At 40.6% G+C, this 23,077-nt stretch overlaps 1 protein-coding gene and 1 pseudogene across 1 annotated transcript; one reads left to right on the forward strand and one right to left on the reverse strand.

Moving 5' to 3' along the window:
• Positions 1–14,262: 14,262 nt before the first annotated feature.
• LOC128060298 (olfactory receptor 5B12-like) lies at positions 14,263–15,243 on the reverse strand. Its single transcript, XM_052652680.1, has one exon. It carries the CDS (start codon positions 15,214–15,216, stop codon positions 14,263–14,265), a length of 954 nt encoding a protein of 317 aa, XP_052508640.1. The 5' UTR covers positions 15,217–15,243.
• A 1,968-nt stretch (positions 15,244–17,211) lies between these two features.
• LOC128060005 (DNA fragmentation factor subunit alpha-like) lies at positions 17,212–18,653 on the forward strand (annotated as a pseudogene).
• The last annotated feature ends 4,424 nt before the right edge of the window (positions 18,654–23,077 follow it).

The raw sequence follows: 23,077 nt of genomic DNA on the forward strand, positions 1-23,077 counted from the left end.
TACTCATCTCCGATAAAATAGACTTTAAAACAAAGGCTGTGAAAAGAGACAAAGAAGGCCACTACATAATGATCAAAGGATCAATCCAAGAAGAAGATATAACAAATATAAATATATATGCACCCAATATAGGAGCACCACCATATGTAAGACAAATGCTAACAAGTATGAAAGGGGAGATCAACAATAACACAATAATAGTGGGAGACTTTCATACCCCACTCACACCTATGGACAGATCAACTAAACAGAAAATTAACAAAGAAACGCAAACTTTAAATGATACATTAGATCAATTAGACCTAATTGATATCTATAGGACATTTCACCCCAAAACAATGAATTTCACCTTTTTTTCAAGTGCTCATGGAACCTTCTCCAGGATAGATCACATCCTGGGCCATAAATCTAAACTTGATAAATTCAAAAAAATCTAAATCATTCCAAGCATCTTTTCTGACCATAATGCATTAAGATTAGATCTCAATTACAGGAGAAAAACTACTAAAAATTCCAACATATGGAGGTTGAACAACACACTTCTGAATAACCAACAAATCACAGAAGAAATCAAAAAAGAAATCAAAATATGCATAGAAACTAATGAAAATGAAAACACAACAACCCAAAACCTGTGGGACACTATAAAAGCAGTGCTAAGAGGAAAGTTCATAGCAATACAGGCATACCTCAAGAAACAAGAAAAAAGTCAAATAAATAACCTAACTCTACAACTAAAGCAACTAGAAAAGGAAGAATTGGAGAAGCCCAGAGTTAGTAGAAGGAAAGAAATCTTAAAAATTAGGGCAGAAATAAATGCAAAAGAAACAAAAGAGACCATAGCAAAAATCAACAAAGCCAAAAGCTGGTTCTTTGAAAGGATAAATAAAATTGACAAACCACTAGCCAGACTCATCAAGAAGCAAAGAGAGAAAAATCAAATCAATAAAATTAGAAATGAAAATGGAGAGATCACAACAGACAACACAGAAATACAAAGGATCATAAGAGACTACTATCAGCAGTTGTATGCCAATAAAATGGACAACGTGGAAGAAATGGACAAATTCTTAGAAAAGTACAATTTTCCAAAACTGAACCAGGAAGAAATAGAAAATCTTAACAGACCCATCACAAGTACGGAAATTGAAACTGTAATCAGAAATCTTCCAGGAAACAAAAGCCCAGGTCCAGACGGCTTCACAGCTGAATTCTACCAAAAATTTCGAGAAGAGCTAACACCTATCCTACTCAAACTCTTCCAGAAAATGCCAGAGGAAGGTAAACTTCCAAACTCATTCTATGAGGCCACCATCACCCTAATACCAAAACCTGACAAAGATGTCACAAAAAAAGAAAACTACAGGCCAATATCACTGATGAACATAGATGCAAAAATCCTCAACAAAATTCTAGCAATCAGAATCCAACAACACATTAAAAAGATCATACACCATGACCAAGTGGGCTTTATCCCAGGGATGCAAGGATTCTTCAATATCCGCAAATCAATCAATGTAATTCACCACATTAACAAATTGAAAAATAAAAACCATATGATTATCTCAATAGATGCAGAGAAGGCCTTTGACAAAATTCAACATCCATTTATGATAAAAACTCTCCAGAAAGCAGGAATAGAAGGAACATACCTCAACATAATAAAAGCTATATATGACAAACGCACAGCAAACATTATCCTCAATGGTGAAAAATTGAAAGCATTTCCCCTAAAGTCAGGAACAAGACAAGGGTGTCCACTTTCACCGCTACTATTCAACATAGTTCTGGAAGTTTTGGCCACAGCAATCAGAGCAGAAAAAGAAATAAAAGGAATCCAAATTGGAAAAGAAGAAGTAAAACTCTCACTGTTTGCAGATGACATGATCCTCTACATAGAAAACCCTAAAGACTCCACCAGAAAATTACTAGAGCTAATCAATGAATATAGTAAAGTTGCAGGATATAAAATCAACACACAGAAATCCCTTGCATTCCTATACACCAATAATGAGAACGTAGAAAAAGAAATTAAGGAAACAATTCCATTCACCATTGCAACGAAAAGAATAAAATACTTAAGAATATATCTACCCAAAGAAACTAAAGACCTATATATAGAAAACTATAAAACACTGATGAAAGAAATCAAAGAGGACACTAATAGATGGAGAAATATACCATGTTCATGGATCAGAAGAATCAATATAGTGAAAATGAGTATACTACCCAAAGCAATTTACAAATTCAATGCAATCCCTATCAAGCTACCAGCCATATTTTTCACAGAACTAGAACAAATAATTTCAAGATTTGTATGGAAATACAAAAAACCTCGAATAGCCAAAGCAATCTTGAGAAAGAAGAATGGAACTGGAGGAATCAACTTGCCTGACTTCAGGCTCTACTACAAAGCCACAGTCATCAAAACAGTATGGTACTGGCACAAAGACAGACATATAGATCAATGGAACAAAATAGAAAGCCCAGAGATAAATCCACACACATATGGACACCTTATCTTTGACAAAGGAGGCAAGAATATACAATGGAGTAAAGACAATCTCTTTAACAAGTGGTGCTGGGAAAACTGGTCAACCACTTGTAAAAGAATGAAACTAGATCACTTTCTAACACCGCACACAAAAATAAACTCAAAATGGATTAAAGATCTAAATGTAAGACCAGAAACTATAAAACTGCTAGAGGAGAACATAGGCAAAACACTCTCCGACATAAATCACAGCAGGATCCTCTATGATCCACCTCCCAGAATTCTGGAAATAAAAGCAAAAATAAACAAATGGGATCTAATTAAAATTAAAAGCTTCTGCACAACAAAGGAAAATATCAGCAAGGTGAAAAGACAGCCTTCTGAATGGGAGAAAATAATAACAAATGAAGCAACTGACAAACAACTAATCTCAAAAATATACAAGCAACTTATGCAGCTCAATTCCAGAAAAATAAACGACCCAATCAAAAAATGGGCCAAAGAACTAAATAGACATTTCTCCGAAGGAGACATACGGATGGCTAACAAACACATGAAAAGATGCTCAACATCACTCATTATCAGAGAAATGCACATCAAAACCATAATGAGGTACCACTTCACACCAGTCAGAATGGCTGTGATCCAAAAATCTGCAAGCAATAAATGCTGGAGAGGGTGTGGAGAAAAGGGAACCCTCCTACACTGTTGGTGGGAATGCAAACTAGTACAGCCACTTTGGAGAACAGTGTGGAGATTCCTTAAAAAATTGCAAATAGAACTCCCTTATGACCCAGCAATCCCACTGCTGGGCATACACACCGAGGAAACCAGAACTGAAAGAGACACATGTACCCCAATGTTCATCGCAGCACTGTTTATAATAGCCAGGACATGGAAACAACCTAGATGTCGATCAGCAGATGAATGGATAAGAAAGCTGTGGTACATATACACAATGGAGTATTACTCAGCCGTTAAAAAGAATTCATTTGAATCAGTTCTGATGAGATGGACGAAACTGGAGCTGATTATACAGAGTGAAGTAAGCCAGAAAGAAAAACACCAATACAGTATACTAACACATATATATGGGATTTAGAAAGATGGCAATGACGACCCTGTATGCAAGACAGGAAAAAAGACGCAGCTGTCTATAACGGACTTTTGGACTCAGAGGGAGAGGGAGAGGGTGGGATGATATGGGAGAATGGCATTCTATCATGTATACTATCATGTAAGAATTGAATCGCTAGTCTATGTCTGACGCAGGATACAGCATGCTTGGGGCTGGTGCATGGGGATGACCCACAGAGATGTTATGGGGAGGGAGGTGGGAGGGGGGTTCATGTTTGGGAACACATGTAAGAATTAAAGATTTTAAAATTAAAAAATAAATAAATAAATAAAAAATAAAAAAATAATAAAAAATAAAAAAAAAATAAAAGGAAATCAACCCTGAAAAAAAAAAATAAAAAAATAAAGGAACTCTTGTAAAGTTATATAGCACAAGTTTGAGAACATATGTAGCAATGTCATTCAAAATTCTCCCGCGTTCCTCAGATTCATCATGATATTTCAGCTAATGAAAGTCAAAAAGTAAATATGAAAAGCAGCCAGAGAAGAAAACTAACCGTTATTTTGGTAAGAGCTTCAGTGAGACTGAATGCAGATTTCTCAACATAAGCAACCAATTCAGGGTTGAGTGGAATGATCCAATTGCCTGTAGATCTATCCTGACTGAAAAACTAAAGGAGGTTCTTCTAGGAAAAAGTTACAAAATGAAAAATAGAGAAAATTAGAAATATTACTGGAAAAACTATGTCAATAACACAAATAAGTATATTGTGTTTTAAATATTGTTTAAAAATCTCCTAAAGTTTGAATTGTATGTAAAGTTAAAATATTTCACAATAAGAGCAAAAAGGAGTGGGAATCAATCAGAATTAAATGGCTATATAGTTCTTTCATAATGACAAAAAATAAATATTAAGGTACAACTTAATAAGTGAAGGATGAAAGTTGCAATAATAGGTGACCAAAAAAGAAAAATTAAGTACTTAGTTTGAGATAACTCTAATCCAAAGGAAAGGAAAAAAAGAAATAAAAAACTGATGTGTCGAATAGAAAACAAGAGGAAGGTTTCAACCCTCTTGTCAAAGTCCAACAATTTCCCTTTTAAACTGAAATATATTGAAATGAATATCTTATAATTTAGGCATCAAACATGTGATAATATAAAACACTTCTTTTATAACTGTTAAAAAAAACTACATGATGGCTTAAATATGGAAAACAATGGTCAATATTTTCTAGAGCTACTCCAAGACACAATCCCAATTCCTTTTCTACTAATTTTTTTCTACTCAAGTCACAGCAACAGAACAATCAACAACCCTACAAGATGAGGTCGGATGAAAGCTTAATAGGAGAGGCAGGTTATGGCTTCCCCTCTGCATGGTCCTAAATTACCTCTTTTAAACAGAGGGAATATTCACATACTATATCAGTTTCAGATGTATAGTATAATGATTTGATATTTGTATGTATTGCAAAATGATCATCATAATAATAAGTCTAGGTAACATCCATTCCGATACATAGTTACAATGTTTTCCCCTTGTGATGAGGATTTTTAAGATCTGCTCATTTAAAAACTTTCAAATCTGCAAGAAAGGAAAATGAACTATAGTCCGTATGCTGTACGTTATACGGCCCATGGTTTGCTTACTTTATAACCACAAGTTTATACCTTCTGAATTATCTAATTAATTTGAATACACCGCTTGGACATAAGTGGATTCCTTGGCCCTACACATTAAACCTCAAAAGTCCTCACTTCTAGATTTTTCATTTCAGAGGGGAACAAAAGTGAAATCCTTCACTACCCTTAGCTTCACTTTCTGTATTTTTTAATGAAATTAGTGATTCCCACTCCTGATGTATCATAGAGTGCTTTGCAGATGAAATAGAATGGAGGATATGAAATGCTTAGTAAATCACTCAGTCCACATAAAAAATTCATCTTGTTATCAGAGAGTGCTATTCAAGGTCATTCTGACTAATGGATTGCAGCAATGTCAAGTGAAGGAAAAGGCCTCCTGCACTGAGACCCGCTTGTGATAAAATAAAATCAAGTGAACAAGGTCCCTGGAGCACCAGGTTAATCTCACTCTCAGTTCAGTTCAGTTCAGTCTCTCAGTCGTGTCTGACTCTTTGCGACCCCATGAATCGCAGCACGCCAGGCCTCCCTGTCCATCACCATCTCCCAGAGTTCACTCAGACTCATGTCCATCGAGTCAGTGATGCCATCCAGCCATCTCATCCTCTGTCATCCCCTTCTCCTCCTGCCCCCAATCCCTCCCAGCATCAGAGTCTTTTCCAATGAGTCAACTCTTCGCATGAGGTGGCCAAAGTACTGGAGTTTCAGCTTCAGCATCATTCCTTCCAAAGAAATCCCAGGGCAGATCTCCTTCAGAATGGACTGGTTGGATCTCCTTGCAGTCCAAGGGACTCTCAAGAGTCTTCTCTAACACCACAGTTCAAAAGCATCAATTCTTCTGCACTCAGCCTTCTTCACAGTCCAACTCTCACATTCATACATGACCACAGAAAAAGCCATAGCCTTGACTAGATGGACCTTAGCCGGCAAAGTAATATCTCTGCTTTTGAATATGCTGTCTAGACTGCTCATAACTTTTCTTCCAAGGAGTAAGCGTCTTTTAATTTCCTGGCTGCAATCACCATCTGCAGTGATTTTGGAGCCCCCAAAAATAAAGTCTGACACTGTTTCCACTCTTTCCCCATCTATTTCCCATGAAGTGATGGGACCAGATGCCATGATCTTCGTTTTCTGAATGTTGAGCTTTAAGCCAACTTTTTCACTCTCCACTTTCAATTTCACCAAGAGGCTTTTTAGTTCCTCTTCACTTTCTGCCATAAGGGTGGTGTCATATGCACATCTGAGGTTATTGATATTTCTCCTGGCAATCTTGATTCCAACTTGTGTTTCTCTCAGTCCAGCGTTTCTCATGATGTACTCTGCATAGGAGTTAAATAAGCAGGTTGACAATATACAGCCTTAACATACTCCTTTTCCTGTTCGGAATCAGTCTGTTGTTCCATGTCCAGTTCTAACTGTTGCTTCCTGACCTGCATACAGATTTCTCAAGAGGCAGGTCAGGTGGTCTGGTATTCCCATCTCTTTCAGAATTTTCCACAGTTTATTGTGATCCACACAGTCAAAGGCTTTGGCATAGTCAATAAAGCAGAAATAGATGTTTTTCTAGAACTCTCTTGCTTTTTCCATGATCCAGCAGATTTTGGCAATTTGATCTCTGGTTCCTCTGCCTTTTCTAAAACCAGCTTGAACATCAGGAAGTTCACGGTTCATGTATTGTTGAAGCCTGGCTTGGAGAATTTTGAGCATTAATTTACTAGCATGTGAGATGAGTGCAACTGTGTGGTAGTTTGAGTATTCTTTGGCATTGCCTTTTCTTTGGGATTGGAATGAAAACTGACCTTTTCCAGTCCTGTGGCCACTGCTGAGTTTTCCAAATTTGCTGGCATATTGAGTGCAGCACTTTCACAGCATCATCTTTCAGGATTTGAAATAGCTCAATAGGAATTCCATCACCTCCACCAGCTTTGTTCGTAGTGATGCTTTCTAAGGCCCACTTGACTTCACATTCCAGGATGTCTAGCTCTAGATGAGTGATCACACCATCGTGATTATCTGGGTCGTGAAGATCTTTTTTGTACAGTTCTTCTGTGTATTCTTGCCACCTCTTCTTAATATCTTCTGCTTCTGTTAGGTCCAGACCACTTCTGTCCTTTATCGGGCCCATCTTGGCATGAAATATTCCCTTGGTATCTCTAATTTTCTTGAAGAGATCTCTAGTCTCTCCCATTCTGTTCTTTTCCTCTATTTCTTTGCACTGATCACTGACGAAGGCTTCCTTATCTCTTCTTGCTATTCAGATGCTTATATCTTTCCTTTTTTCCTTTGTTTTTCACCTCTCTTCTTTCACAGGTATTTGTAAGGCCTCCCCAGACAGCCATTTTGTTTTTTCGCATTTCTTTTCCATGGGGATGGTCTTGATCCCTGTCTCCTGTACAATGTCATGAACCTCATTCCATAGTTGATCAGGCACTCTATCTATCAGATCTAGGCCCTTAAAGCTATTTCTCACTTCCACTGTATAATCATAAGGGATTTGATTTAGGTCATACCTGAATGGTCTAGTGGTTTTCCCTACTTTCTTCAATTTCAGTCTGAATTTGGTAATAAGGAGTTCATGATCTGAGCCACAGCCAGCTCCTGGCCTTGTTTTTGTTGACTGTATAGAGCTTCTCCATCTTTGGCTGCAAAGAATATAATCAATCTGATTTCGGTGTTGACCATCTGGTGATGTCCACGTGTAGAGTCTTCTCTTGTGTTGTTGGAAGAGGGTGTTTGCTATGACCAGTGCATTTTCTTGGCAAAACTCTATTAGTCTTTGCCCTGCTTCATTCTGCATTCCAAGGCCAAATTTGCCTGTTACTCCAGGTGTTTCTTGACTTCCTACTTTTGCATTCCAGTCCCCTATAATGAAAACGACATCTTTTTGGGGTGTTAGTTCTAAAAGGTCTTGTAAGTCTTCATAGAACTGTTCAACTTCAGCTTCTTCAGTGTTACTGGTTGGGGCATAGACTTGGATTACTGTGATATTGAATGGCTTGCCTTGGAAATGAACAGAGATCATTCTGTCGTTTTTGAGATTGCATCCAAGTACTGCATTTCAGGCTCTTTTGTTGACCATGATGGCTACTCCATTTCTTCTGAGGGATTCCTGCCCACAGTAGTAGATATAATGGTCATCTGAGTTAAATTCACCCATTCCAGTCCATTTTAGTTCTTTGATTCCTAGAATGTTGAGGTTCACTCTTGCCATCTCTTGTTTGACCACTTCCAATTTGCTTTGATTTGTGGACCTGACATTCCAGGTTCCTATGTAATATTGCTCTTTACAGCATCAGACCTTGCTTCTACCACCAGTCACACCCACAGCTGGGTATTGTTTTTGCTTTGGCTCCATCCCTTCATTCTTTCTAGAGTTATTTTTCCACTGATCTCCAGTAGCATGTTGGACACCTACTGACCTGGGGAGTTCCTCTTTCAGTATCCTATCATTTTGCTTTTTCATACTGTTCATGGGGTTCTTAAGGCAAGAATACAGAAGTGTTTTGCCATTCCCTTCTCCAGTGGACCACATTCTGTCAGACCTCTCCACCATGACCCGCCCATCTTGGGTTGCCCCACGGGCATGGCTTGGTTTCATTGAATTAGACAAGGCTGTGGTCCTAGTGTGATTAGATTGACTAGTTTTCTGTGAGTGTGGTTTCAGTGTGTCTGCCCTCTGATGCCCTCTTGCAACACTACCATCTTACTTGGGTTTCTCTTATCTTGGGCGTGGGGTATCTCTTCACGGCTGCTCCAGCAAAGCGCCGCCACTGCCCCTTACCTTGGATGAAGGGTAATCTCACTCTAGTGAGACTGAATAAATTCCAATTGGGACTGAAGGGGTTTCCATAGTAGCTCAGAAGGTAAAGCGTCCACCTGCAATGCAGGAGACCTGGGTTCGACCTCTGGGTCGGGAAGTTCCCCTGGAGAAGGAAATGGGAGTCAACTCCAATATTCTTGCCTGGAGAATTCCATGGACAGAGGGTCTTGGCAGGCTATAGTCCCTGGGGTGCCAAAGAGTTGGATATGACTGAGCAACTTACACTCAGTCATAACACACACACACAGTGGGAACTTAAGGGTCTGACGACAAATATCTTGAAGGGGATTACTCTGACATGAAGCTCTCAGGAACAAGTTCTCCTGTGATCCATCCACAGGTCCAGGCCTCATGTGCTGAATATTTTAATTACAACCTTCCCTGTGGAGACCAAGTCCTTAGGGAACTAACTAAGGAAAGTCATGGGTGTTTGAGTTGCTATTTCTCCTCCAGCATACCTCCAGCATTTTTGTTCTCAAAAATAAAGAAAAAGAGGCTGTTAACAGTCTTGGAGGGTGTCTCTGGTGGGTTGGTCAACTGGAAAAAAATCCACCTGTAGTGCAGGAGACCTGGGTTCGATCCCTGGTTTGGGAAGACCTGCTGGAGAAGGGAAAGTCTACCCATTCCAGTATTCTGGCCTGGAGAATTAATGGACTGTACAGTCCATGGGGTGGCAGAGTTGGACACAACTGAACCACACTTTCAGGAGCTGCTGATGTGGACGTCAGAGCAGGAAAGAAAACACAGCTGGGGCATCGAACCACAAAGCCTCAGACATTACTTCCGTAAATCCTGTGGGATTCTTTTTCTTTCCCATTGGAAAGTAAATATCTTTCTGTGTCTATTGTGTCCCTTGAATTTGGAAATCTAAGCCTGATTGGAGTAAAATCTAGCAAATAGCAAGTATTCCAGCTTTATTCGAACCCAATAAGAATCTGCTTCCCTTTTATGCGTATTTCATACCTTTAGATGAAACTGTATTTCTCAGTATCCTTACAGTCATATAAAGGTCAAGCGGTTTTCCAAGTAATTCATTTCTAAGTAGTAAAGAGAGACCACACCTTCTCATTCTCACACTTAGTAATACTGACATCTTCCACAAGTGACTCTAAAGCTTTCTGAAAATGAGACGAGACAGTGCCATAAAAATGCATGGTGGATAATAATTGTACACTCCTACCACATTTCCAAGGAAATTTCTTTATGTGTAGGAAGAAAGCTTTTATAGCAAGCATGTATATGATCTCTGCCACGGTCCAAAAAGTTAGTACAATTAGAATTTTATCAATCTGTTTTTAATGGAGACTAAAATATATAACTAAAATAAACAGATGGGCAGGGAGGACTGGCTTCCTGCAAGCCACAGAGTCACAGAGCTGGACACGACTGACTGACTGAACTGAACTAAACTGAAAATATACAGCAACCAAACAAGCAGTGAGAAATAATTCCATATATTCTCATTCAAATGCAAAGTATAATGGGAAAATTATATCCTATTCTGATCTCTGATGAGCTTGTTAAGTTTCTTCTAAATAATGATGCTTGCTTTTATTATTTTCACCTTCATTGAAATATTATTGTTATATAACATTGTATAAATTTTATATACACCAAACTGATATATATATAGCCTTTCCCAGGTGGCATTAGTGGTAGAAAATCTGCCTGCCAATGCAGATGAAAGAAACATTAGTTTGATCCCTGTTGGGAAGATCCCCTGGATAAGGGAATGGCAACCCTCTCCAGTACTCTTGCCTGGGAAATCCCATGGACAGAGGAGCCTTGTAGGCTACAGTCCATAAGGTTACAGATTCGGACACAACTGCAGCAACTTAGCACACGCACAAACATAGCTCAAACATTGTTCTGCCAGAAGGAATCACAATTAGTTTCACACTGGTGTCGGGAGCCTTGTTAGGCATTCCTGATGAAATGGAGGCACGGCCTCATCTCCTCATCTTGCAGGCACAGCCCCAGGATGAAGGAGTTAGGCCTTGTGATTCTGACTTATTCTTTCCTTTCTTCGGTTGAGTTGGCTGGAAAGAATGTTCAGGTGCTTGAGAGAAGCATGAGAAAGCACAAAGCCTTCTGCAGTTGTGCCCAGAAAATAATCTATAAAATAACCATTGACATTTATTCAAGGATCTTTACAAAGAATGTCCCAGGATGGGCCCATAGGCTGGAGCTTGAGGCCATGGAAAGGATTATTATCTGAGACCTGTTTGTGAGGGGAATGTTTATGGCAAAAGAAGTTTGCTGAGTTTAGGGTTTAGGATTAATTAAGAATAGCTAGAAGCCAACCAGTCCATTCTGAAGGAGATCAACCCTGGGATTTCTTTGGAAGGAAAGATGCTAAAGCTGAAACTCCAGTACTTTGGCCACCTCATGTGAAGAATTGACTCATTGGAAAAGACTCTGATGCTGGGAGGGATTGGGGGCAGGAGGAGAAGGGGACACAGAGGATGAGATGGCTGGATGGCATTCAGACTCGATGGACGTGAGTCTGAGTGAACTCCAGGAGCTGGTGATGGACAGGGAGGCCTGGCGTGCTGCGATTCATGGGGTTGCAAAGAGTCGGACACGACTGAGTGACTGAACTGAACTGAACTGAGAAGCCTTTTTAGGAGATAATGATGTTAAGATGCTAGGGGCAAACAGGATTTAGAAAGATAAGAAATAAACTGAGGAATATAGCATGAGTTACAATGTAATCACAAGTTAAATACAGTAAACCTGGGTAGGGGAAACTAAAAACGTCAAACCTCTGACCTAACGCTTTTGGCAAAGTATAAGAGAGAACTTGAAGCTTGAAATAAATATGTAGTCGTGTACTATGAGTCAGAGGATGCGTCATCATCACCGACACCGTCCATCTCTTCAGGTTGACTCCCTGGCTGCTGGAGCTGGACGCTGGCAGACTGGAAACATTTTTTCCCACTAATTTGAGAGAAGAAATCAAGATGTCAGGGTAAGAGAGTGTGGAATTCACCTGCCATCACAAACAAAATTACATCTGTAAATGGGAACGAAATCCAAAAAGGAAGGGATGTAAGTGTATGTGTAGCTGATTCACCTCCCTGTACAGCAGAAGCTCAGACCACAGTGCAAAGCAAGTGTGGCAGCGGGCAAGCTCAGTCATGTGCGGCTCTCTGTGACCCCATGGGTTGTAGCCCTCCTGGCTCCTCTGTCATGGGATTCTCCAGGCAAGAGTACTGGAGTGGGTTGCCATTTCCTTCTCCAGGGGATCCTCGGATCCAGGGGTTGAACCTGAGTCTCTGTGTCTCCTGCATTGGCAAGTGTGTTCTTTACCAGCTGAGCCACTGGAGAAGCCCAAAGCAAGTATTCACCAGTTTAAAAACAAACCTTCACGTGGAACAACACTCACCAAAAACCAAATGGAGACTGGCAGAAAGACTTTGAAGAACCAAAGTCTTTTTGTAAGAAAGTTCTATATGGAGTCAGGTTGGAAGGGAAGAGACACAAACAGGTTGGGACCTGTGCCCCTGGAAAGGGCCACAGAAGTGGGGATTGCAGGGCAAAGATCCTCCCTGGAGAGTAAGTGGTTGGAGCTGCATGTTAGGTACCCCAGCCTTGGGGGTCTGACACCAGGAAGATGAGTCCTGTCCGCTCTTTAGAAAAACTGGACTAATAGGAGGCCTGTAAGGCCACATATTAAAATTTTAAATTAACCTGGAAGGCTTTCAGCTTTTTGCTGTTGAGTATTATGTTGGTGTGAGTTTGCCATAAAATGGCCTTTGCACATTGAGATATGTTCCCTGTATACCCACTTTAATGATAATTTTATATCATGAATGGACAATGAATTTTGTCAAATGTTTTTTTGACATTGCTATACTACCCAAAGAAATCCACATATTTAATGCAATTACTTTCAAAATACCCATGACATTTGCATCCATGAGATTATCATGTGATTTTTATCTTTTCTTTTGCTAATGTGGCTTACCACATTGATTTCTGGATGGTGAACAATTCATGTGAAATAAATAAATCTTATCTGATCATGATGTTAAGTCTTTAGATTTCTTTCAAAGATATCTTCATAATTGTTGTCATAGCACAGAATGATTTGTAGTGTTCTGACATCTAAAAACTGAGACATAGGCTAGGTTATTCATAGAGATTGACAAGGACCAATCAGGCCAACTTCTACTTTGAACTTAAATGCCAGTCTCTAAGTAGGCTGTAAGCAGGAAGGAAGGGAAACAAAATGTGTCCTAGGCTGAATACCTGATGACAGAGTTGTCTTATTTTAAAATCAAATGTTATTTTTATTTCCATAAATAAAACATGCCTATATTATTATTTCTCTTGTCTTATACTCTGGTCTAATTTTTTAATCAAAATTTTCATGAAAGTGAAACTGTTAGCCCCTCAGTCACGTCCGACCCTTTGCAACTCCACAGACTGTGCCTCACCAGCCTCCTCTTGTGCATGGGATTCTCCAGCAAGAAACTGGACTGGGTAGCCGCTTCCTTCTCCAGGGGATTTTCCTGACCCAGGGGTCAAACCCAGGTCTCCTGCATTGCAGGCAGATTCTTTTCCATCTGAGCCACTGAGGAAGCCCTCAAATTGTTCTATGAAAATGTACATTCTGGATAATAAGCTGATAAATACGAAAATTGAGCAAATTAAAGATGACCATATAATTATGCTTATTATCATTGAAACAAGAAAAAAAAGAAAACAAAACACTAAGCAATAAAACTATAGCCAGGATATTTGGCACCAAGTTTATATTTAATAATGCATTATGAGACACCAAAATCATTGTCTGAGCCACCAGGGAAGCCCTTTATTAAATTATATAATATATATTACAAATATATTCTAATAGCCTAACCTCATTTATACTGAACTCATTTTTTGTCCATTCATGAACGTGTGATTCACATGAGGTTTCCATAAATGACGTTTCTTTGGGCATTTACTTGATATACATTGAATGAAATGACAGTGGAGCTGATCGTGTGAAATAATGAAATTATCTAATAAAAATAAAGAGAAATTTTATATAAGATGTCTGAGTTCAAGGTTGATACTGCCTAAACTATTTTTCTTGAGATATCATATTTGTAAGCCATTTGCATCATACACTTAATAAAGGAATTGAGAAAGTACATCAATAATTTTATAAAACTGATGGTGTAGCAAGTCAATATTTTCCCTAGCTTGGTACATACGAAATGCATTTCTGTTTCATTAAAATTTGAATTTTAGAGAGGACTTTGCTTTCCCAACAGCCTTTTTTAACGCCCTCTTGACCTCTTTGTTCCTCAGACTATAGATCAGTGGATTCACCATGGGAATGACTATGGCATAGAACACAGACGCCATTTTGTCTGTGCTCATGGAATGGCGGGAGCCGGGCTGTAGGTACATGAAGGCACCTGCCCCATAGAAGATGGAGATGGAAGTGAGGTGGGAAGCACAGGTGGAAAAGGCCTTCTGATGTCCTTCAGATGAGCGCACCCTCAGAATGGTGACAAAGATAAACAGGTAAGAGATCAAGATGATTAGGACAGAAGAGATGATATTAAAGCCTGCCAAAATGAAAAACACCATCTCACTTCTGTTGCTGTCTGAGCATGAGAGAGCCAGGACAGGAGTAGCATCACAGAAAAAGTGATCAATCACCCTGGATCTGCAGAAAGAGAGACTGAATATGTTCCAAGTGTGCACAGAGGCCTCCAGAAAACTAAGAACATAGGCACCTACAACCATCCAGGAACACACTCTTGGTGTCATGATGTTGGTGTAATGGAGTGGCCTGCACACCGCTGCATGACGGTCATAGGCCACTGAGGCCAAGAGAAAACTTTCCGTAATGAGAAAGACTGCAAAGAAGAAAAACTGAGCAGCACAAGCTTTGTAGGAAATGGCCTTGTCTCCCGTGAGGAAGCCAGCCATGACTTTGGGAGTGACAGCTGTGGAGTAACCAAAGTCCACCAGGGACAGGTGGCTGAGGAAGACGTACATGGGAGTGTGGAGACGAGAGTCCGACAGGATCAGCGTGATCACCCCCAGGTTCCCAACCAGAGTGAGGAGGTGGATGAGCGTGAACACCAGAAAGAGCGGGATCTGCAGCTGTGGGTCATCAGTTATCCCGGCAAGAATGAACTCAGTCACGACTGTGCTGTTCTCCATGGGGATCATTTGTGCAGTATGTGAATGGCCTATAGCAGTGAGAAAAGAGGAGCTTGTTAGCAGCATAGTTAGAGCTATCATTATGTCCAGTAAATACCTTGTATCAGAATTATTTGAATTTCACATGGGTGTAACAACAAACTGCAATTTTTAAATATTGGTGGAAAATAGAGTGTTCTGGCTTAAAGGATTTTGGAGATAATACAACCCTATCTTGTATCTTAATTATCTATTCTTCTATTTAAATTACCAAAATTAAAGTTTATAGACAAAAGGTGACTTATGGAAAATCACAGGATTTGTTATTAAATTAGATGTGTTAGCATCACAATTCAGATTTTTAAACACTGACAGGCTATTCATGAAATAATATAGGTCCCTGTAAATTACTTCATGTCATTTCAATTACTGCTATTGTATTGAGCAGTTTTATACTCTACTAAATCACAGTTTAGAATATTGTATTCTAGGCTTTCATTTTCTCAAAAGATAATGGGATACATAGATTACATCATTTCATGCAGTGGGATACTGTAGTAAATCCTGTACAAGGAATAAAGACATGTAGAGAGTAAAGTTAAAAGCGTGAGTTCAGAATAGAGATATCTGGATGCACAGTCCTGCTCCACCCGGTACTAGACGACTGGCTTTGGGTATTACTTGATATCATTTGTCCATCCATTGTCCCTTGAACTCATTGTCAAACTGGAGAGATAATACAAACTGGCACTGCAGAATTTTATACATTAAGGTTAGGACAAAGTTATTGGTCTCTGCACTGATTTGAGAAGTGGATTAGAGGAATTCCAGATAACTAGAAAATCCAATGTCCTGCATCCTCATGCATTACATTTGCTTCTGCCCCAAATTTCTTCCACTGTCATATTCCATTTATGTCTTCTTCCAATTTTTCATACAATATTCCTTGTCTACTTGGATATAGGACATTACAGCTATGCCAAGTAAGAATTCATTTTTTTCTGAATGACATTATGTATTAACTAGGGTGTCTTAGCCTCATTTTATCCATTTGTAAAATGGATATAACAATATTGCCTGGCACTTAACAGAATACAATCAATGAAGACATTCTTACTATTAGAAGGTAGAGACAGAATCTTTCTAAGGACTCAAAATGTAGGCAAGGTTAAGAAAAACATACATGTGAGAATGAGGTCTAGTACACTATGATTTCACCAATTTCATGTTTCTTTGCATTAATCTCATAATCTATGTAACAGAAGCTGATGGCTTGGAGCAGGCAGGTAGTGAAAGAGAAAATGAAAAAGTACCCAGTTCTAGATATATTTCAAAATAGAGTTGGCTGGATTTCATGATGTATTGAACGTAAGACATTAGAAAAAGGGGAAGCAACGATGACTCCATTTTTTGTATAGCAACAGAGGGAATGGTGAGGAAGAAACCAATGTTCTAGAAAGAATAAGAAAGATGATTTCAGATCTGTCATGGTAAATTTGAGATTCCTTTTGGTTTAGAAGGGTTGCATAAACAATTGGACCTGCTGAATCAGATTTTACTAATTTGAAATATTTTAGCAATTGGCTAGGGTTTAAACTTCACATATTATATTAAGTGCTTCCCTAATAGCTGGTAAAGAATCTGCCTGCAATACAGGAGACCCTGGTTTGATTCCTGCACTAGGAAGATTCACTAGAGAAGGGATAGGCTACCCACTCCAATCTTCCCTTGTGGCTCAGCTGGTAAAGAATCCACCTGCAATCTGGGAGACCTGGGTTCAATCCCTGGATTGGGAAGATCCCCTGGAGAAGGGAAAGGCTACCCACTCCAGTATTCTGGCCTGGAGAAATCCATGGACTCTGTAGGCCATGGGGTCACAAAGAGTCAGACACAACCAAGCGACTAACTGTTGAACTGTTCCTAAAACTATCATATTAAACCCACAAAACTAGAAAAGGCCACTAAAAACTGAATGAAGAAGTTTGGGGGAAAAATCAGAGTATGACAATGTTGTAAAGTCAGACCATGGCGCATACAGCACTAAGAAGAAAGGGGAGAGAGAATGTCACCACTGAGTGGTCTCTAGGGAAGCCCTGTCCCAGGACACAGATGTCAGCTGGACAGTAGGTTAAGGGAACTTCCAGAGGAGAGTTTCTGGCTATGCTGATGACCAGCTGTCAATCCCAGAAGGAAGAGTAGAATGATTTCAGGAGTTGGGCAGGAGTGGCTGTGGGGCTTAGAAACAGGGGTATGAAGAGATGGGGACTTTATTCAACAGCCCTTGAGGGCTGACCTGAGATTCCTCACCTTCATGGTGAGTGACACGCCAAAAGAGAGAAAATGAGATCAGTCCTCAGGTCTCGAGGTAGAGGGTGACAGCTGGGCCATGAGGTTAGAGGGTGGAGGGAAGGGTGGAGGTCTTGAAGGAGAACGCAGGTCCCCACTCCCTGTTTACTCATGCTGGGTAGTAGGAGGGCCGTGGGAGGCAGCGTTATCCAGGGGAGGCACCTTCCTGGTTCTCACTTACACTAATCAATACTCGTATCATTTGCCCCTAAATCTAGCGAGGGGGGCTGAAACGTGCTGAAAGCATTTCATTTTATTTTTTTACCATCTTTCTTCTCAGCAAACTGAAGGAGTTTCTTAAGTCAGCACTTTGCTAAAGGGGAGAAAAAAGTAGCTGCAAACAGTCTCGTGTTCACAAGAAGCGGCCCTGCAGCTCCGGAACCTGGCGAGATCCGGGCTCTAAAGCAGCGTCGGCTGCGCAGCAACAACCGCCGGGAACAGCGGGGCTCCGCGGCCTCCTGCCTCAAGGAGAGGAGGAGCAAGGCTCCTGACGTTCTGGCCATTGATGAGTTCCCGGGACCCCATCACCCCGGTCCTGGCGGAGGATGGCGCCCGAGCGGATGGCGGTGATTATTTCCTGTGTCTTCCCGCCAATGCCAAGTTTGTGGCATCAGCTTGGAACCAGTGGGGGACACACAGTTCAGATGGAGGGACAGCTTGATCACCCAGGAATCCTTGGACAGAGATGAAACAGACCGTGGGGCAGGGTCGGAGTGGAAGAACGTGGCCAGGCCGCTGATGGAAGGCCTGTATCCAGCTTCACCCTGCCGCCCGAGGAAGGGCTGTAGACACTCCTTGATGTCCCTTCCGAGCTGGTTCAGGACCTCGGCCAGAGCCGTGTGGCCGTCCAGCGGCTCCAAAACGCGACCGGAGAGAGGAAGCCCGGCAGTCCTGGAACGTTCCCACCGGGCTTTGGAGAAGGACGGTGGCTTCCTGTCGAAGCAGCAAGAGCCCAGAGCTGACCTCAGGACTAGAGGGACGCGGTTGACAAGGGCGTTAGAGACAGCTCCTCCGAAGTTACCAGGGCAGGCCAGATCCTCTTGGCGCTGAAGGAGAACCCTGCCTGAGAGCTGAGTTTGTCTAGTCAGCATGTGGAGGTGGGCGAGCACCAGGGACCGTGACCTTTGCAGGGAGACACTTGTATCCGGGTTTTTTCACCTCTGCAGACCCTGAAACGTAGCTGCCAATTTGCCTATTATATACAAAGCTTCCCTCGTAGCTCAGTTGGTAAACAATCTGCCTACAATGCACGAGCCACAAGTTCAATCCCTGGGTCGGGAAGATCCCCTGGAGAAGGAAATGGCAACCCACTCCAGTATTCTTGCCTGGAGAATCCCATGGCTGTAGCCTGTCAGGCTCTTCTGTCCGCGAGGTCGCAAGAGTTTGACATGACTAAGCAACTAAACCACCTCTGATAAGATAGAATTATAAAAGGTCTTTAATTCATGTATTGGCTTTTTAGCAATCTCTCTGAAAGATTTTTTGGGGGATTGATCACCACATATTGGGTGTTCAGGACACAGTTAAAAATTGAACAAGATACTCTGTGCCCTTGTGAAAGTGAAAGTGAAGTCATGTCCGACTCTTTGCGACCCCATGGACTGTAGCCTACCAGGCTCCTCTGTCCATCGGACTCTCCAGGCAAGAATACTGGAGTGGGTTGCCATTTCCTGCTCCAGGGGATCTTCCCAACCCAGGGATCGAACCCAGGTCTCCCGCATTCCAGGCAGACACTTTAACCTCTGAGCCACCAGGGTAGCCCAGGTGCCCTTAGTACAATTCAAATGTGCTCTTCAAAGAATAACATGAGTGTCAAAGTTTCCATGAAGTCTTCAAAAACTCCTCTGTAGACACTGCCTTTCTGTTATAAGTTATGGAGCACCACTGATCACTGTGTTACTTGTAATAATTTGCTTCATCTTAATTTAAGATGCATCTCTCATATGTATCATCAATACTATATAAGCAGATGCACAAACTTAAATAATGAATTAAACAATAATAGTGAGAAACTACTGAGCACTTTCAATTTTCAAGGCACCGGAAATGTACACGCACACTATACCCGCAGTGATTTACCACCCGACCCTGTGACGTGTGATCTATCCCCATTTCACATACGGGGAAGCGGAAGCTTGCTCACAAGGAGTTACATGGAGAAGTCCATAAATCTAGCTAGTAGCAGAGCTGGTATTTGAAGTCATGTCATTTTGAATTTAAAGTCATGTCATTTGGATCACTGAGAAATATTCTCTTAATATTTGATATATAGTCGCTCTACCCCAGCTGGGGCACAAAATATGTTATTCGTTATATTGGCCTATTCGTGAATGACCAATTTATTTAGAGAGTTATTCACAAGTAATGTGGAGAAATAAAAAGCATGGGTATTGAAATTAAATATACAATTAGCTACTGGGAACTTCACTAATATACTATCTTTCTGAATCCAAGTTGAATGACAAAAACTGTATGAACACATATTTACAATAAGTTTCCTCTCCCCTCTCTATCAGGAAAGAAAAGGAAAGACTACTTCTACATTTAAAAGTTATATAAATTTTCAATAAGATCAATGAACAAGCCACATAAAGCGCTGGAATTGGATCAGTAATTCATTACCATTCATTCTCTCTCCAACCTAAGTCCTTACAGTGTATCAGGCTGTGTGCCTTTCCAAGGTCTAGAAGGATGTAAGAAGCCTATCCCTGATCAGAAAGTACAGAAGTACAAGAATAATATACAAAATGCTGATTATTTGGGAAATTCCTATTCTTTATTCCCAAGCAGAGAGCATTATTTTTGTCTTGGGCCAGTGGGATGGTACCATGGTCTCATTTACACTATAGTTCACCAGTCAATATATCTAACAGTTAATCCATCTATTAACTATTAACTGAGTGCCTAATGCCAGCAAAGCCTCAGAATAGAAACTAGAGTCCAGATTACTTCATTCCCATAAATTCTTCATTCTGCTATGATTTTTTATGCCTCTTATTTCAGTGCAAATTTATAGTTGGTCACTTAGCCTGGGCCCCCCTCTTTTTTAATTTTTTCATTAATGATATGTGCTCTCCGAGTTATAATAAATTTTCACATTGAGATCCAAATCGATACTCCCAAAAACCTTGGGATTAGCCAGTTGTTAACTAATAGTACCATACTCCAAAAGAGGAAACTAAAAATGAGAAACGTTTAACAATTTGCCCAAGTTCTAAAAGCTCCTGTAAGGCAAAACAGGGACTCAAGACCCTCTTGTTCCTTTTATTTTTATACAACATAAATACATAGTCTTCTCAAGAATTTCCATGGTGTTTGTAACACAGTCTGTCACTAAAAATCACAGATACCTAATAACATCCAGTTTGTTGCATAAAATATTCAGTATTCAGTTATGAATAAATCAAGAGGGAAATGGGTACCTTGATATATTTTCCTGCCTACCTCTGTCCCTAAAAATATATACAGACTGTAGATTTGATTGGAGGCTTACCTGGTATGCTGAACAATGAACAGGCTAATTCATTGATTTCACATATGAGTCTTGAATCAGAAATTCAATCCATAAAAGATAAGAAACATTCTACTGAGATTTTCTTCTTAGTCTTTGATCAAAAGGGGAAAGAACTTTGGAGCAAAGAGAGATTGAGAAAGAAAGCAATGCCACAGAAATAGCTAACATGATTGTACAGTAAGAGCTGCTGACGTGTCTCCTCAGATAAGTCACCCAATTCTTTTAAGTCACCTTATATTCATCTATAAAGTGGAGATATTAGATTGGCAGCCCCAAACAACATCCTCCCTAAAAGGCTACTGCTGTCATGAGAAAAGAAGAGAATCCCTGCAGTATCCTGGAAATGGCAATCATCATAATCAAAAGTCATGACTATTTTTCCTGGTCATGACTACAGGCTCCCAGTTAGGAGAGATCTCACTCTGGCGCAAAGCCATGGAAGGTAACAGACACCATGGATAAGCAGTTGAATGTATCAATGGTCAAGTAACATTTTATGGTCCATTTACATGGTCTTTTACCTATAAAGCCAAATGGAGTTATTGGGAACTGAAAGAGAGAGTTATACATCCATGGAACACTCGGGGGACAAAGCCCCTGTGAGAGCCACAATAGGGCCTTATCTCAGACTACTGGACAAACAGTGATGAGTGTGTGCCCAGGAATCCAGTTTTGCTTGCTGAGGGAGACTGTGAGTGAATTAGCATAGCTTGTATTAGTTCTCTCTGATGATGCTAAAATCCAGTTACATCCTTACCTCTGGGGCTGCACATTGGCATAAGCATGGGAAACACAGGGGCAGAAGTCTGTTATTAAGCCAAATGGATTTCAGACAGAATTGCATGCCTTAATTCTCAAACATTTGCACCATTGACAAGAATTATTCATTCATTCAACACTGTACAGGTCCCAGATGAGTTTAGCCATAGTCTTGGCCATGGGTGTACATATCTATAGAAGATAAACATGTTCACAGTCTCAAATGCTCAGGTTTACAGGAGAAGACAAACATTAAGCAAGCTCACAAATCAGGATATACAACTATAATTAGAACAAGGTGCCCACATGAGAGTGAATAGTGAGAATCTGCTTTGAAAATCTTCATTTATTTGACTGTGTCGGATCTTAGTTGGCCGGTGGGATCTTCGTTGTATGAGGAGGGATCTTTCGTTGTGTCAAGACGGCTCAGTTGCTCCTCTGCATGTGGGATCTTACTTCCTGGACCAGGGATCGAATCTGTTGCCTAAATTGCAAGGCAATTGCAAGTTGGATTTTTAACCACTGACTACTATAGGGAAGCCCCATAAAAACACACTTTCAGTGACAGGCAGAGGTTTTCTCAGAGAATCAACACCTCAGCCAATACATGAAGGATGGATAGAGGTAACGTAGTAAGCGTGAGTGATAGTCGCTCAGTCGTGTCTGACTCTTTGCAACCCCATGGACTGTAGCCCGCCAGGCTCCTCTGTCCATGCAGTTCTCCAGGCAAGAATTCTGGAGTGGGTTGCCATTTCCTTCTCCACAGCATGGGAAGGATTGCCCAAACAAAGTGAAAAGCTACGGTGTCTTCAAGTTGTCAAAGAAGGTGGCAGAATCTAAAGAAGCCAGAGGGACTGCAGCACAGTTAGCAAGACTCGTTCCTGGAAGTTTGTTTTCAGTGTCCTTTCCAGAACAAAACTCATGAACAAACACAAGCAAACAAAGATGCCCATCCCAAGACCAAAATCATCAAGAGGAATGATTGGTGTGGACCACAGGATCAGCACGGACAACTGGCAAGAATAACTGAAATCCTGTCCTGCATAAAGCAAAAACTACTGGGACTGACGATTAGGTTCAGACTGGTGTACGTTTTATTCCCACTGATTTGGAAACATGCATCACTGTGTGCCAAGCCATAACCTATTTCTCAAGGAGAATCCATCATACCTAAAATCTATTTCTTATTGTCTATCAGTTTTAAAAGCCTCAGTGCAGTAATTCCTAGAATTTTCCTTGTGATATTTTGTTGCAGGAAAAAACCAACCTTGA

This window comes from Budorcas taxicolor, chromosome 15 (genome assembly GCF_023091745.1).
Source record: "Budorcas taxicolor isolate Tak-1 chromosome 15, Takin1.1, whole genome shotgun sequence".
Taxonomy (NCBI): domain Eukaryota; kingdom Metazoa; phylum Chordata; class Mammalia; order Artiodactyla; family Bovidae; genus Budorcas; species Budorcas taxicolor.

Coding starts and splice junctions, on each gene's coding strand:
- LOC128060298 (XM_052652680.1), bottom strand. CDS start 15,216: ATGATCCCCATGGAGAACAGCACAGTCGTGACTGAGTTCATTCTTGCC.